The sequence below is a fragment of the Canis aureus genome, chromosome 15 (genome assembly GCF_053574225.1).
Source record: "Canis aureus isolate CA01 chromosome 15, VMU_Caureus_v.1.0, whole genome shotgun sequence".
Lineage (NCBI taxonomy): Eukaryota > Metazoa > Chordata > Mammalia > Carnivora > Canidae > Canis > Canis aureus.
This window is the reverse complement of record NC_135625.1, coordinates 53,460,857-53,477,244: the sequence shown is the minus strand read 5'-3', so window position 1 is coordinate 53,477,244 and position 16,388 is coordinate 53,460,857. Positions and strand designations below refer to the sequence as shown.

At 58.6% G+C, this 16,388-nt stretch overlaps 1 protein-coding gene across 7 annotated transcripts; it reads left to right on the top strand.

The window, feature by feature from the left end:
- The first annotated feature begins 2,423 nt into the window (after positions 1-2,423).
- Positions 2,424-12,661, top strand: POLM (DNA polymerase mu). 7 transcript variants are annotated; one of them, XR_013353238.1, is made up of 12 exons: positions 2,428-2,888; positions 4,085-4,271; positions 4,921-5,019; positions 5,147-5,317; positions 5,918-5,989; positions 7,183-7,303; positions 8,383-8,515; positions 8,673-8,775; positions 8,875-9,120; positions 9,189-9,272; positions 9,590-10,249; positions 11,463-12,661. XR_013353238.1 is itself a non-coding variant. In XM_077849895.1 (11 exons), the coding sequence occupies exons 1-11, from the start codon at positions 2,596-2,598 to the stop codon at positions 9,674-9,676; spliced, it is 1,596 nt and encodes a 531-aa protein (XP_077706021.1). In that variant the 5' UTR covers positions 2,428-2,595; the 3' UTR covers positions 9,677-10,656. The 7 variants fall into 7 exon arrangements, 6 of the variants coding, with proteins under 6 accessions (XP_077706026.1, XP_077706022.1, XP_077706024.1 ...); XM_077849895.1 differs by lacking the exon at positions 11,463-12,661 and having other exon boundaries at positions 9,590-10,656; XM_077849899.1 differs by lacking the exons at positions 2,428-2,888; positions 11,463-12,661 and adding an exon at positions 2,971-3,311 and having other exon boundaries at positions 9,590-10,656.
- The last annotated feature ends 3,727 nt before the right edge of the window (positions 12,662-16,388 follow it).

The window sequence follows — 16,388 nt, the reverse complement described above, 5'->3', positions numbered from 1 at the left end:
CTAGAAGAGTCAGGAAGGGTCCTCTCCTAGAGCCCCCACAGGAAGCATGGCCCTGCTTACACTTTGATCTTGGAACTCTGGCCTCCAGAGCTGGGAGAGAATAAAGTTCTCTCGTTTTAAGCCACTTGGTTTATCGTGGGATGTGAAAACGCAAAGTGCCGTGGGCTGAATTGTGTCTTCCTCCTCCACCCCGCAAATTCACATGCTGCAGCCCTAACCCCCAATGTAAGTATATTCAGAGATAGGGCTTTTAGGAAGCAATAAGGTTAAATGTGGTCCTAAGGGTAGGGTCCTGATTGAATGGAATTAGCGGTGAATGGCGAGGTGGAGATCTCTCTCTTGCTGTGTCTCCTCGCAGCTCAGGAACAGGCCGTGGGTGCTGACAGGAGGCCTCAGAATGAAGTCGGCCTGCCTGTACTTGATGCTGGACTTGCGGCCTCCAGACTGTGAGAAGTGTCTGTCATTCAAGCTTCTGGTGTAGAATTATGTTACACCCACCTGAGCTAACACAGCAGGTACCCCACAGCCACCGTGGTGTAGAGGGAAGCTCAGGAAGGCCCAGGACAAGTGCCAGAACCACCCGGCCAGCAGCATCAGCAGTCTGATCATGCGCTCCTGGAATGCTGCTGGCAAACAGCTCCAAAAGCCAGGAACCCAGAGGAGGGGTGGGCCCCAGAGCCTGGGCAGGGCCCCGGCCCCACAGGCCGGGGGCAGGTGCAAAAAGCACCAAAACGAGTTTTTGAGAAGGTGGTCCACGGGGAGGTTTTGTGAAGGTCATGTGGGTGGAAAGATCACCCCCAGGGACCTCTCTGAGCTGGAAATGGAAACAGGAAATGGCTAGATGGGATTCATCTTGGAAAAATGCAAACTCATATATCCGGGCAAGAGTGAGTGAGACAGCCACAGAGCAGAGCAAGTGGGGGACTGCAGCCCCCAGCGAGGCTGCAAGGGCCTCTCTGACGTTTTGACGGGTGGTCTCAGCATGAGGACAGTCTCTGAGGTTGGGGACTGAGGTAGTCTGGGAATCCCCCAGGCAGCTTTAGTGGAAGGAGAGGGCTAAGGCTTCCACTTCCCAGCGGGCCAGGCAGTGGTGACCCAGTGGTCCAGGGAAAGATAGCACCTCACACGCAGTCCTGCAGCCTTGCTCACAGGGCTTAGGTCTCCACTCCGTCGGCGTGGAGGGTCCTCCTCCCCTCACAAGGCCTCCCAGGGCCTGTAGAAGGCCCTGTGTTCCTCAGTTTTGCAAGTTGCCCAGCATTTGTAGCATTAGGATGTGATGGGTCATTAGAAGTTGCCTCTACCTCCTGGCCAGAGGCAGAGGACATTCAGAGGGAAGGAAATACTTTTATTTTATTTTTAAAGATTTATCTATTTATTCATGAGAGACACAGACTGAAAGAGAGAGGCAGAGACACAGGCAGAGGGAGAAGCAGGCTCCATGCAGGGAGCCCAACGTGGGACTTGATCCCGGGACTCTGGGATCACGCCCTGGGCTGAAGGCGGAGCTAAACCGCTGAGCCACCCGGGCTGCCCTCATTGTCTTTTTCTTATTGGTCTGTGGACAGTTTCACAATGACAGGAATTTGACGATTTCAAAATACATCACACACTCCCCCCTCCTCCCCTGCCTGCCTTTTAATTTTAAATTTTATCACATTTTCAATTTGCATACGGTCACGTCTGCCATTCTCTTCTTCCACTTCTCCAGGGTTACTGCGATTGACCATAAAACATCCGTCCACTTTCCAGGACGAGTTTGCTTCCTCTTGGATGTGGATGTTTCATCCATCTGGATTTTATTCTGCTCTTGCGGACCGACAGAGGAAGCCAGCTTCTATTTTTCCAAACGGCCAGCCAGTGGTACCCACACCACCCACGGGAAGACCAGTCCAGCCTGTTCCAACCTTCTGCTCCCACCCACCCCCGCGGGTCCCCATGACTTTCCCCTCACTGCACAGCACCCCTGCGGGGACGCACGCCACCCCCCGCCCCCGGCCCCGCCCCCGCGCTCACTGGCTCCGCCTTGACTCCGCCCCGCGCTCACTGGCTCCGCCCCGGCCCCGCCCTCACTGGCTCCGCCCCGCCCCCCGCGCTCACTGGCTCCGCCCCGGCCCCGCCCTCACTGGCTCCGCCCCGGCCCCGCCCTCACTGGCTCCGCCCCGCCCCCCGCGCTCACTGGCTCCGCCCCGGCCCCGCCCTCACTGGCTCCGCCTTGACTCCGCCCCGCGCTCACTGGCTCCGCCCCGGCCCCGCCCTCACTGGCTCCGCCCCGGCCCCGCGCTCACTGGCTCCGCCCCGGCCCCGCCCTCACTGGCCCCCGCCCCGGCCCCGCCCTCACTGGCTCCGCCCCCGCGCTCACTGGCTCCGCCCCGCCCCCGCGCTCACTGGCTCCACCCCGGCCCCGCCCCCGCACTCACTGGCTCCATCCCGGCCCCGCCCGGTTCGCCCCGTTCGCCCCGCGCCCGCGCACTTCCCAGTCCCTCCACGAGTCATTTGCATATAAGGCGCGTCCTCCGGCGCTATTTGCATGGAGCCCGGGCGCCGCGCCGACGGGATCCCGGGGAGCGTGGGCGGGCCCGGAGCGGCCTGATTTGCATGGGGGAGGCCTGCTCGCCGGGACCCTCAGGTGCCGCTTCCCCTTCCAGCGGCCTTCGCCGCCTTTCTTCCGATTTCCGCGTGCCTTTTCCGGCGCCTGCCCGCGGCCGAGACAGGATGCTCCCGAAGCGGCGGCGAGCGCAGGTCGGGGCCCCCGGCGACCCTGCCTCCTCCGAGGCGCGCTTCCCCGGCGTCGCCATCTACCTGGCCGAGCCACACATGGGCCGCAGCCGCCGGGCCTTCCTCACGCGCCTGGCGCTCTCCAAGGGCTTCCGGGTCCTGGATGCCTACAGGTGCGCGCTGGAGGAGAGCCTTGCGGCCCCGGGGCGGGAGGCGGGCACCTGCCTGGGGCGTCTTCCGCGGGGGGGGGGGACTCTGTGGGTGTGGCCTCGCCCGCAGGCCCCACACCCTGGCTGTGGGTTTGAGGGCCTCAGTACAAAGTGCCCTGCTCAGAACTTTGCAAGTTACCAGCCACTTTCACAAGTGGTGTTTCTTTTCAGCTCAGACCATTGAAATCCAAAATGACTCACCTGGCAGCTGACCCCCAGGGCAGAGGGGCACCTGAGACTTTGGAGTCCAAGTTAACCTTGGCACTTCATGCTTCTGTGGCTTTTCTCTCAATACCCTCTTCCATAAAAGTGTGCTAGCGCCTCGGCCAGGAGTGCTCTGTAGGACAAGGAGAGAACCTACCAGAAGCTTCCTGAAGACCGAGACGGGTGTGTGCGGTGGCAGAGGGCCCCCTGGCTCACGGCCTTCTGCCCTGGGTGAACCCGTCTTGCTGCCCTGTTAGCCAAACTGCCCTCTCTCCTCCTGGCTGAGACAGTGGTGGGAGTGAGGCTCCAAGATCGGCAAAAATCAGCCACAGAGACACTGCTGAGGTTAAGGAAATGGGTTCCCTTAGGTTTGAAGGTGAAAGAGCAAACAAACCAGGGGCCAGTGCCCCAGCTGCTCGCCCTGCCGCTCATTCGTTCTTTCACTCACTCACTCATTCGTTCAACCATTCCCCATGGTTATACCCGCTTTGAAAAGTTTAGTGTGCTGTGTGCTAAGCCCTTTTGTTTATTAGCTTGTTTAATCATTGTAACCATGCTACACAGTAGAGGTGCTGTTAATCTGCTTTAAAAGGGAGCAAATCAGGGCACAGAGAAGTGACCCGCCCAAGGGCTCACCGCATGTATGTGGCAGAGCTGGGGTTCAAACCCAAGTAGTCTGGGTCCAGCACTCAGATGAAGGTCCCTTGGTCCTGCCCCCTAAGGAACTCCTTTCTCGGGGGCCAGGGGAGAGGAGAACAGACAAGTTAGCAGAAGCATGGGCTGGGCCTGTGATCACAGCTAGAGCAGAGAACCGCAGCTCTGTGGGGGCTGGGATTGCAGGGGTGTCCATCTGCGAGAAGGGGTGCCCGCCAGGCAGAGGGGACAGTAAGTGAAGGCCTGGTGGCACGGAGCAGGGTGGACAGGGACCTCTGGTCTTCACTTCTCTCCCTGCCCAGCTCTGAGGTGACACACGTGGTGATGGAACAGACCTCAGCAGAGGAGGCCAGCCACTGGCAGGAGCACAGGGCGGCCACAGCCTCTCCCCAGCGATGCTCCCGCCCGGCACTGCTGGACATAAGCTGGTTCACAGAAAGCATGGCAGCCGGGCAGCCGGTACCCGTGGAGTGCCGGCACCGCCTGGAGGTAAGCTGGGTGGCTGGGTGCAGGCTGTAGCTCGGTGGGACGGGCGACATGTTGGCTTCAGGTAAGGCGAGGGGTAGGGGTAGTGCAGAGACCACAGGGGCCCTGGGAGGCCAGGCCCTCCTGGTTTCTGCTCCTGTCATTGGTGTAAGCTCCTGGGGTCCACTTGTTTTTAGCATTTTCAGGCCTTTCTTGCTCAAGTAGTGAGACAGTAACCCCAGGTGAGAGAGCGCCAGGACCAGCAGGAGGCTGTCCTCGGAGTGCTGTGGGTCTGTGGCCTCTGCCCCCCCGGTCAGCGCTTCCTGGGCATGCAGAGCCAGGGGATGCAGGGGTGGGCTCAGAGTAGGGCTGCCCGCGGTGCCGCCCTGGCTCCGCCTGTGGGCCCCCAGCCCATGTCCCTGTCTGTGAGGTGGGGATGACGTGCACTGCTGGTGCATGATTGGCAGGGTTCCGGAGGTGGAGCGCATGCATTGTGCGCAGGGACAGGGACAGTCCTCTGTGAGAGTCAGCAGGCGCCATCTGTACTGCTCTGGGGGAAGAGCCCCTCCTCAGCCAGCTCAGCAGGGCAGGGCTGCCTCTGTGCTTCCTGTCCCTGTCAGAGGCCAGGGTCTGGGGGCAGCCTCTGAGTGGCCTCTGTATGGCCTGTCCACAGGTGGCTGCGCCCAGGAAAGGGCTGCCCTGCCCAGCGAGGATGCTGCCCTATGCCTGCCAGCGGCCCACACCCCTCACACACCACAACAGCAGCCTCTCTGTGAGCCTTGGGTTCCCAGCATCCCTGGGGTGGGAGCAGGCCCGTGCCAGCCTGGGGACAGGTGGCTGAGAGCTAGAGGGTGGGGAGTGAGGCACCCTTGCCCTTCACTAACAGCCTCTCCCTGCAGGAGGCCCTGGAGATGCTGGCGGAGGCCGCAGGCTTTGAGGGCAGCGAGGGCCGCTTCCTCTCCTTCCATAGGGCAGCTGCAGTGCTCAAGGCCCTTCCAAGCCCGGTCACGGCCCTGAGCCAGCTGCAGGGGCTGCCGCACTTTGGGGAACACTCCCGCAGGGTCGTCCAGGTAGGTGCTCAGTACAGTTAAGGGGTGGATCAGGAATGCAGGCCAGAGGTGGCCTGGGGGTCATGACACAGGTGGTCAGAGGCTGAGTGCCCTATGGAGGCTGGCTTCCAGCTGGGGCCAGCCACCCTCCGAGTCCTCCTCTGTAAGTGCAGCCCACACCCGGTGGCTGGGAGGGACCGGCAGGACTGGGCATCGGCCCCGCCGTCTGCAATGGTGGAGGGAAACCCTGCCTTGGAGCATTTCTTTTTAAAATAGAAAGTATTTAAGGATCCAAGATATGACATCCTTGATGTGTCCTGTGAAGCCAGACCAGCTGATGGCACACTTACCACTTGGGGAGTACATGCAGCCCCAAACAGACTCTTGAAGTCAGCTAAGCTTTTGAATGAAGCTATGAATACATTACCATTGAATACACCAGCTATGTCTTGAAAAGCCACGGTTTACACGTCCCAGGCCTGGTCATTTGTGTTCCCAGGACCCCGGGGCTGTGAGGCCAGGAGCATTGCTGCCTCCCGGGACCCTGCGGGGATGCAGCGCCTGGTCCCAGGGGCCCAGCTCTGGTCTGCAGTCAGGCTGAGACCTGTGCCTTGTCCGTAGGAGCTGCTGGAACAGGGAGTGTGTGAGGAGGTAGAGAGAGTCCGGCTCTCGGAGCGGTACCAAACCATGAAGGTATGTGCAGTGGGGAGCCCAGCAGGGACCTGGAGCCCACTAGCCTCCCCCAGATGACAGCACAGTTCCAACCCTATCCAGGAGGTGAGCAGGGGCGCCCAGGGGTCAGAGGAGGTCTCTCCAAGGAGTGGCAGCTAGGCTGACACCCGATATGCGCGAGGCAGCCAAGCCTGGATGGGCAAGGAGAAGCTGGGGTTTAGACAGGGAATTTTGTCGATCGCTCAGAACCATCTGTTCTCATTGGACCATCAGTGGAATATGCTCCAGTGTATCGTATGCTCCGGCACCTTAAACACAGCCTACCGGACGGAACTTAACCTTCTGGAGGGTCATGGAAACACTTGAGTCTATGGGGTGCTCATCCTTGCCCTGCCTCCCTGTGATCTCACACCCTGCTTGTCGCCCTGCCTGTGTCACAGCACACCTTCCACTGTTCCTGCCGCTGCTGACCTGGTGAGCCAGAGTCTCTGGCCACCTCAGTCACACTGCTCTGACACCTGTCTGGTCAGCCCCCATTGAGGGCGTGGGGCTTCCCTGGCAAGGAGGGTCAGCAGGCTCTGGGAGGTGGCCCAGAATGTCGTGAGGGCCAACAGGGGCTTCAGAGAGGGAGCCACATATGAAGGACGGAGGGTCCCAGGTAGGTGCCTAGCGGGTGCCCAGACCCATAGAGAGGAGATTGAGAGTTAGGAGTTTATTGCCGTCAGCAGCGTGGTTAGGTTGTTCTGAGCATGGTTTCTGTCGGGACCCGAGCTCCTGGTTTAGAGGAGGGAGGCGGCGATGGCCAGCATAGCCCAAGATGGGCAGGGCTCGCGGCCCCCAATGCCACCAGGTTCCTCCTCCTATCTGCACGCTGGCTGCCTCCACCCACAGAGACCTGGCCGTAGGAGGCTCCCCTTCCCTGGGTTATGGCCTCCACCACTGCACAGACCTGACCTTCTGTTTTGCTTCCAAAAATTTCCAGAGAGGGGATTGGCTGGGGCAGGTGCCTACCTCTGACCAATAAGCCGTGGCTGGCGAGGAAAGAGGTGACTTGCTGGCACTGAGGTGTGGGCCCACCCTTTGTGGGAGAGCCGTGTGGGGCCAGCCGCCCTGATGAAAGGTAGCTCCCGTGGTGTGGTTCCCTGTGGCCAGGCAGTGACTCCAGCTCCAGCCTGTGCTTCCTCCTGACCATGCTGTGCTCATCCACCAAACAGCTTTTCATGGGGATCTTCGGCGTTGGGGTAAAGACTGCTGACCGGTGGTACCGGGAAGGGCTGCGGACCCTGGACAGCCTCCAGGAGCAGCCCCAGAGGCTGACCCAGCAGCAGAAAGCAGGTGAGCCTCAGAAAGGATGAGGCCCCGGGGCCCTGGTGGTACGCAGGCCCCTCAGCTGGGCTTCCTGGTTCCCACCTAGTGGGGTCAAGATCCATTGCAGCCTTTTCGTAGTGGACAGGGACAGCACCGTGGCTGCTGAGACCTTCTCACCTCCTGGTTGGACTTGGACCAGGGCCAGGCCTGGGCCTTTTACTCCTGATTCCAGGAAGGGAAGGCTGTGTCTGATCGGCCCGTGCTCTGTGGGGCTGGTGTCCTGGCACGCCTACTGATGGCATAGGGACCTGTGTGACGGGAGAGGTTCAGGACGGGGCCTGCTCATAGCAGGTGGCACCTGAGAGCTTGTCAGCTCTGGGTTGAGGCCTGTCTCAGCCACTTACTAGGCAGGTCGACTTCTCTGAGGCTCAGTTCGCTGTGAAGCACGGGGTCTGTGAGTTTCTCCGTGCGAGCCAGCGGGTAGCAGGTGTTATCGCATTCTGTTCTCTCCACGTGGCCGGGGTTGGGGGCCTGCCCAAGGTGTCCCACAGCCCCGCACCCACCACTTCATCGAGCATCTTCCCTCAGGCTGGAGGGGGTTGAGACTCATGGAATCCTGTGTCCAGTGGGACATCAGGCAATGTCACCACTGGTGGTGAAGAGGGAACTGCCAGCAGCACTTACTGAGAGCCCACACTGCCAAGGGCTGCCAAGGGCTGTGGCTCCCCCTCTCGGGCCTCTCCTAAGTGCGGAAGCAGCCACCCTCAGGCAGGTGCTGAGAGGGCCCAGGGCCCAGTGAGGGGCTCCCTGAGTGCACAGCTGCCACCTCCACGTCTTTATCACTTTCTGGTCCCTTTTATGGATGGGAAACCGAGGCATTCAAAGGGTGCATTGTGGCTGCATCCCTCTCAGCATCCTGCCAGGCCGGGTGCTGCTGGTGGGAGAACCGGACAGGAGCACAGGGGGCCTCTGGCTTTCCCCTCGGCTGCTGCACGTGAATCTACAGGCCCCTCCAAGGGAGAGTTTGCTCTGGAAAAGGGAGGAGGGGCGGTGGAGAGCGCGAGCTGGTGGGGCCTGGAAGGTCAGGAGAGCTGTGCTGTCCTCAGGGCTCCAGCACTACCGGGACCTGAGCACCCCAGTCCAGCGGCCCGACGCCGAGGCGCTGCTGCAGCTGGTGAAGGCAGCTGTGGCGCCCATCCTGCCTGGGGCCACCGTGACGCTGGCTGGTGGCTTCCGGAGGTGAGGGATCTGGTGTCCCCAGCCATGGCCCTGGTCCTCCCCCGCAAAGGCACCAGAGGCCAGCCACGGAGGGAGGGCCTTCCCCACCGGCAGGACTCGGGAGGACACTGAAGCTACAGCCCCGGGGTGGCCCGCAGCTCAGACCGGACCCCCTCAGGGGGAAGTTGCAGGGCCACGACGTGGACTTGCTCCTCAGCCACCCCCAGGAGGGCCGGGAGGCAGGGCTGCTGCCCAAAGTGATGCAGTGTCTGGAGAAGCAGGTGAGGGGCTCCCGGGCCTGTCCCGAGTGTGCGGCCTGGCCCTGGCTCCTGGCCCCCAGCCCCATGCCACGGTGGCTGCCATGCCTGCTGTCCCCGCAGGGCCTCGTCCTGTACCAGCAGCACCACCGAGGTGGCTGCGGACACGCCGAGCCCCCGCCCCGCCAGAGCCACCCCATGGATGCCTTTGAGAGGACTTTCTGCATTCTCGGCCTGCCGCAGCCCTCAGGGGTGCCTGTGGGGAGCACCCAGGGGCCCTGCCCCACCCGGAAGGCTGTGCGGGTGGACCTGGTGGCGGTCCCCATCAGCCGGCTCCCCTTCGCCCTGCTGGGCTGGACAGGCTCCAAGGTAGGGTGCATGCTGCGGAGCGGGCCTGGGGCACGTGAGCGGCGCTGCCACTCCTGCTCTCCCCACAGCACTTCCAGAGGGAGCTGCGCCGCTTCTGCCGGAAGGAGAGGGGGCTGTGGCTGAACAGCTGCGGGCTTTTTGATCCAGAGCAGGTGTGTTGGGGGTGGGAGGATGCCTGGGGGAGGAGCCTGCTGGGGGGTAGCCTACTGGGGGAGGATGTGGGGGGAGGAGCCTGCTGGGGGGATGCCTGGGAGGGATGCCCTGGAGGAGGAGCCTGCTGGGGGAGGAGCCAGCTTGGGGGGGAGATGCCTGGGGAGGGATGCCTGGGAGAGGAGCCTGCTGGGTTCCACTGCCCTTCCCCTCCCCCTCCCCTCCCCCTTCCCCTTCCCCATCCCCCCACCCTTCTCAAGGAAGCCAGCACAGTGGGGTGGGGGGCTCCCAGGCATTAACACCCCCACTCCTGTTGCAGAAGATGCTTTTCCACGCAGCTTCGGAGGAAGACATATTCAGGCACCTGGGCCTTGAGTACCTTCCCCCGGAGCAGAGAAATGCCTGAACCTACCCACCGGCCCGCTCTGCTCCTCTGCTCCGCTCAGCTCCAGCAAGCCAGGCCCTGTGGGCTCCAGGGAGAAGAGACCCAGGCCCCCCCCATGCCCTCTGGCCCCTGACTGGGAGCCCCAGCTATGTGGGGTCCTGCTCCCTGACCCAGGCCCCGTGGGCCCCAAGTCCTGCCCACCCTCCCCCCCCCCGCCCCCCTCTCCCTTCTCCCCTCTCCCACTTCCAGTCCGATGAAATGAAATGAGCACGTGGAAGCAACCAAGCTGTGTTCTGAATGTGCCACTGGTGCCTGGGAGAGCGCTGGCTGCTTCTGCCAGAGGCCACCTACCAGGGCCCCAGGCCCCCATAAGCCACAGGGTATCACTGGGCACAGAGGGGGCATCATGGCTGTGTGACCCTGGGCCCGTGGGGACGGGAACAGCACCACGTGTGTGGTGGGCAGGCTGCAGGGCCAGAGGTGGCGTATGGTGGCCTCCCGGACCCGAGAAAGGGGCTGGGACCTGGAGCTCTTTCCCACCAGGAGTCCTTGGGGCCACTGCTGGCATCTGCAGACGGATGGCGGGGCACAGAGGTAGGGAGCTAGGGGTGGGGAGAGGGCTTGCCCCACTGCCCCCACCTCCCAGCCTGGCCTCCTGTCTCTGCGTTGGCTCGTCCAAGGTCCCCTTCCCAGAAGGCAGGTCCCCGTTCTGGGAATGGCAGGTCACTGGCGTCCCTGTCCCTCCCAGCTCCCGGCACTCCAGCAGTTCCCTACCTGCCTCCGGGGCCCCCAGGGGCCTGGCACTCCTGCCTGCCCCCCTCTGCGACCCCGGGGCTCCTCTGCACTCCCAGTGCTCTGAGCGAGCTGATGCCTCCCAGGGAGGGCCCTCTGCTGCTCACCCCCAGGCATGCCCCGGCTGCCCAGACTCCCAGGTCTCCAGCTGAGGCCTTCCCTGGCCACTCACTGCATTTGAATATATTAAAATAACACAGCGAGGTTGACCCTGGGGCATGCAGTTTGTGTCGACCTATTGAGCGCCACCAGGCCAGCCTTGAGAGCAAAACAGCCGGTCATTGTGCCAACAGACTGGGTTTCTTTGGGAATGGTAGGGCCAGGTGGAAACGCAGGAGGGACTGCTCTGCGTGCAAGTGCAAGTACAAGTCCCAAGGAGGAAGTCAGGCGTCGGCTGGTGCGGGGAGGGAGGACACGGACGCCTCGTGTGGGCAGCAGGGCAGGGTCCTCCCCGAGCCCCCTCCCACCTTCCAGACTCTTCTAGGGGGAGTCTCCTTCCTTCAGTGTGCCTGGTCGCCGTCGGGCTGGCCCGGGCCAACCCGTCCCATCGTGGCCTCGTGCTCGCGGGCCGGCGGTCACTGTGGTTTCGCTGCCAGGGTGTGGTGTAGGAGCAGTGGCCTGTGCGGGCCCCTGGGGGGCTGCTAGGCCTCATCCGCCCCGCGCCGTGTTCCGCGCCACACGGAGCACCTGTTGAGAACAGTGGGCTTGTCCCTCCAGACAGTGGAGGGAACCGCTGTGGACTCGGACGTACAGGTTTTCATGGGAACGTAGGTCTTCCTTTCTCTAGGGTAAAGGGTGAGATGCAGGGGTTAGTGCGTGTGCCAGGGTCTAAGACTGGCTAGGTGGCCCTCAGCGGCCACGCCGGCCCCGTGTGCCAGCTCACGCTGGTCCACACCTATTGTGTCCCCAGTGTCAGTTTCACTGCTGTACCGTCGGCATCCCCACTCTGGCGACGTGTCCGAGTTTTTTGTCCATTTCTTTTTTTTTTTTAAGATTTTATTTTATTTATTCATAGAGGCAGAGAGAGAGAGAGAGGCAGAGACACAGGCAGAGGGAGAAGCAGGCACCACACAGAGAGCCCGACGTGGGATTCGATCCCAGGTCTCCAGGATCACACCCTGGGCTGCAGGGGGCGCTAAACTGCTGCGCCACCGGGGCTGCCCCTGTCCATTTCTTAAAAACATTGTTTTCTTACTATGAATTTGAAGGCTCTTTGTGGTCTTTGTACACAGGACGCTTGCTGCTGCGACGTGTGGCTGTTCCTGCGTGTGCAGCTTGTGCTTTCCTTTCTTACTGGGGATTTCTCAGAGCAGCCGGTCTGGTTTACCAGTTATCAGTGGGCCGTTTCTCGTTTCTTGTGATTTTGGTTATGTCTCTGACCCTCAAGTCACAAACGTCTTCTTTGTTTTCTTGTGTAGTGTACAACTTACGTTTTTTTAAAAAGATTTTATTTTTCATGAGAGACACACAGAGAGAGGCAGAGACACAGGTAGAGGGAGACGCAGACTCCATGCAGGGAGCCCGATGGGGGACTTGATCCCAGAACCCAGGCATCAGGAAGGAGGGTTGGGTTTCGTCAAATGTTTTTTTTTTTCATCTTTTGAAGTGATCATGTGTTGTTTCTGTCAAAAAAAATTCTATGATATGATATATTTATTGGCTTTCAGATGCAGACCCCTCACTGTAAATTATGTGGTGTATAGTCCATTTTTATTTGTTGCTAGGTTCTGTGCTGAAGCTTTGTGTTTGTGCATTCACAGCAGGTGGCATCTCCGATGTCTGAGGAGTGATGGGATCTGGGTGATGACGGTGTGGAATGGGCGCTTACCTCTCACTTTAACCAGCGTGCGTTATTATATTTAGAGCAAGTGCCTCGAAGCCAGCATGGAATTTGGTGATTTTTAAAAGTCCAAACTAAAAAAAAAAAAAACAAAACAAAACGTCCAAACTATACCTTGTCTTTAATTCAGTGTGTTTGCCTGTGATATTTTGATGCGGTGAGAAATACAGAAGAGCGCCCAGATGGCTCAGTCGGTTAAGCATCTCTTAAAATGAGTGGTAAAAATCACAGAGGGAGACAGGACATGAGCAACCCCTAACTCTGGGACACAAACAAGGGGCAGTTGAAGGGAGGTGGGGGGGTGTTGGGGTGACTGGGTGACGGGCACTGACCTGACGCGATGAGCACTGGGGGTTAGACTATGTGTTGGCAAATCGAACTCCAATAAAAAATATACCAAAAAAAGCGCATCTGACTCTTGATTTCGACTCAGATCGTGATCTCTGGATCATGATATCGAGCCCTGCGATTGAGCCCCGCCTCGGGCTCTGTGCTGGGTGTGGAGCCCCCTCACTTGCTTTCTCTAAAAACACAAGACAAAAAACATATTTTGGTCTTTCTGTCCACCTCCTGACCAGAGCTCCTAAATCCTATGAAGTGTCTTGGATGAAAGGAGTTTTTTGTTTGTTTTTTTCCCAGGGAGGGCCTGTGGGCTCTGGGATGGCTCTAAGATGGGGATGGGCACCAGAAAGACCAGGCCATGACTAGGAGCCTCATCCTGAGGGCGGGGGGGGGGGGGGGGGGCGGCGGGGGGGCGGGGGGGGGCGGGGGGGCTCTCCGGAGACAGTTAACAACTAGTCATGGCCGTGTGATGAAGCCACCAGAAAGATTCCAGGAAGGTGGTTTTGGCCCAGCTCCACAGGGTTGAGGATGAGAGGCAGTGGCACTCAGGACCCTTCAGGACCTCGCCCTGGGGGCCTTGTCATCTGGGTTTCATGGAGTTCCCCTGAGTTCTGTGAGTTGTTCTAGCAAATTATCAAACACAGCGAGGGGGTGGTGGGAGGCCCAGTTTATAGCTGACCTGTCTGGCATCCGAAGCGGGGCAGTTTCGTGGGACAGAGCCCCTCATCCATGGGGCTGACGCGTCTCCAGGGAGATGGTGTCAGAGCCTAGGTGGTTGGACCCCACTTCTCAGTGGGGAAGACTCAGAGCGGCAGGGTGAGCAGGAGTGCACAGGAGCAGAGACAGCCTCCTTTGCTCTGCTCGGTGTGCAGCACACGCCCATCCCAGGCAAGGCCCTGCACCGTGGATGGAAGGGCAGCATGATTTGGGGTTAGGCCCAAGACTTTGTCATTTTTTCTGTTTCTCCTTTCCTGCCCTGCTGCTTTCTTCCTAGATTTCTTTGTATACATGGTATTTAGTGGGTGTAGGAATGATATACACACTTTTCATAGCCTGCTTCGACTTAATATCTTAGCACTTCATGTGGAACATAGCAGCCAACCCACCGTGTAGGTCTCCTTACCCCTCAGGCTGTAGGCGGATCACCTCTGCGTACCTCGGAACCCCCAGCAAACTGTATGGTGATAAATTCTGAATTTAAACTAAGAAATAGGGCAGCCCGGGGGGCTCAGTGGTTGAGTGTCTGCCTTTGGCCCAGGGCGTGACCCCGGGGTCCCGGGATCAAGTCCCGTGTCAGGCTCCCTGCATGGAGCCTGCTTCTCCCTCTGCTTGTGTCTCTGCCTCTCTCTCTCTCTCTGTATCTCTCATGAATAAATAAATAAAATCCTTTTTAAAAATAAACTAAGAAATATATTAAGTTTACATGACATTACAGATCTATAACTCTAATTTGGCTCTGTGTAAAAAAAAAAAAAAAAATTGGCTCTGTGTAGCTAGCCTTAACAATAAAAACTGCCAGTTGTTTTACCAGGAACAGATGGATTTTTTCAGGAATAAAAGAACTGCAATCTGAGACCCACATGCTGGCAAAACCTGAGGCGGGCGGGCAGGAGGGGGTGTGCAGGGAAGCATCCGTCAGTCTGTCCAGCAGGGCTCCCACCTCCCAGGCCGGGCCCAGGGGAGGCCGAGCTGGGCTCTTCCAGTGGGGTCCGCGGAGGGCCTCACTGGGAGGGCTGCGAGCGTCCCCTGCTGGAAGGTCCAGCTCTGTCTCCGTTACTGATTTTCACTATATATGGAGGGTCCCCCCTCCCCCAACATTTTAAAAAAAGATTCATTTTAGGAAGAAAGCAAGAGCACAAGCAGAAGGGGCAGAAGGAGAGCGGGAGAGAGCATCCCAAGCCCGACACAGGGCTTGAGATCATGACCCGAGCCGAAACCAGAGTCGGATGCCTAACCAACCGTGCTGCCAGGCGCCCCTCTATACGCGTTTTTACAATTTTTGTTGCTCCTCCTATATTCTTGATGTTCTCAGTTTCCCTATGGTACCATTTCTCTTCTGTCTGAAGAATTTCATTAACATTTTCCTCCAGAGCAGCTGCTCGAGGCATGAATTCTCTTACTTTTCCTTCATCTGGGATTATCTTTATTTCACCGGTGTGCCCAAGGGGCATTTTTGCTGGGTATAGAGTATCAGGCTGCACTTCTTTCAGCAGTTTATGAATATTGTTCGGTTCCTTCTGGCCCTTGTGGTTTCTGGTGAGAAACCCACAGCCTTGAAAAGAGTTGCTCTCCTACATGAAATGAATCATTTTCCTTTGGCTGATTTTGGAATTCTTCTTGGTCTTTTAGTTTTCATGAATTTCATTATGCCGGGTCTGCACAAATCTCAATTCTACAATACAGGGTCATCAGCTGCAATCACGATGCTTTACATTAGATCCTTAGACCTTGTTCATCTGACAGCTGAGAGTCTGTGCCATTTTACCGAACTCTCCCTATGTGCCCCACCCCCAGCTCCTGACAATCACTTTTCTACTCTGTGGTTTATAGACTGTACCTTTTTCTTTTTCTTAAGATCCCCATATAAGTCATACCCTGCAGTATTTGTCTTTATTTGGCTAATTGCACCCAGCATAATGCCCTCAAAATTCATCTATGTTGTTGCAGATGGCACGATTTTCCTTCTCACGACTGAATAATATTCCTGAATCTGTATTAAGGATGTCACATATTATAAATATATATGCACATATGTAACTCAAATGGACATATCATATATATACAAACATGAGTTACAAATGTGTATATATACGAAGCCATAAGTAATCAAAACAGTTACTGGTGTAAACACAGACACATAGAAGAGAGAGCCCAGAAATAAACCCACACGTTGTGGTAAATTAGTTTATGACCAAGGACCAGGAATGTACCGTGGGGAAAGGATAGTCTCTTCAATAAATGGTGTTGGGAAAATTGGACAGCCATATGCAGAAGGGTCCTAGGTATTCTCAATAGTATGTTGAGAGCCTGGATCTTGTTGAAATCCTAAGGAGAAGGTTGACTGTATTGTGTTGCAGGCAGTTAGGTCACCTGTCGCGTGCCAGCTGTAGTTCTCGTGGCCTCACCAGGGCAGCGGGGGGCCCACAGTGTACGTGGACGGCCAGACCCCACAACTGCAGCTCAACAGAGCCCAGAAACTACCTGGATGACTCACCTAATCTCCCTCCTCCCCGCACCTGCCCTGACCCTTCACAGCTCCCGAGGTACTTGGATTCCCCTCTCCGTGGCACAGTTCCTGCAGCTGCACCCAGGCCTGGGCCGGGGCTGCCAGGGGCAGAGGGAAGGCGGCAGGTGACTGGGGCACGTGCCTCCGGTTGGAGGGTAGCTCCCCTCTCGGGGTCACGGGGGCCTGCCCGGCTGGCGCTGCCATCACTATGCCACCTGCACGTTATCACCTGGAGCTGGGGTGGGGACGCTGCAGGGCCTTCACTGCTGCTTTCAGACCCTAGGGCTTCTCCACAGCCCTTTCTGTCCACCCTGGGTGCACGTCCAGGCTTTGAGCGGGGCAATCCAGGACGGACAAACCGTGAAGTCGTCAGCGTCCTGTGGAACTTCGAACCTCCTCTCCTCACACCACCTCCCGGCTGCTACTTCTCACACACCAAGTTCCCTCTGCACCCGCAGGGGAGAGTGGAGGGGGGCGCGCGCTGCCTCCTCTGCGGTCTCATCCCACAACCCAGCAGGTCAGGCGTCAGGCCG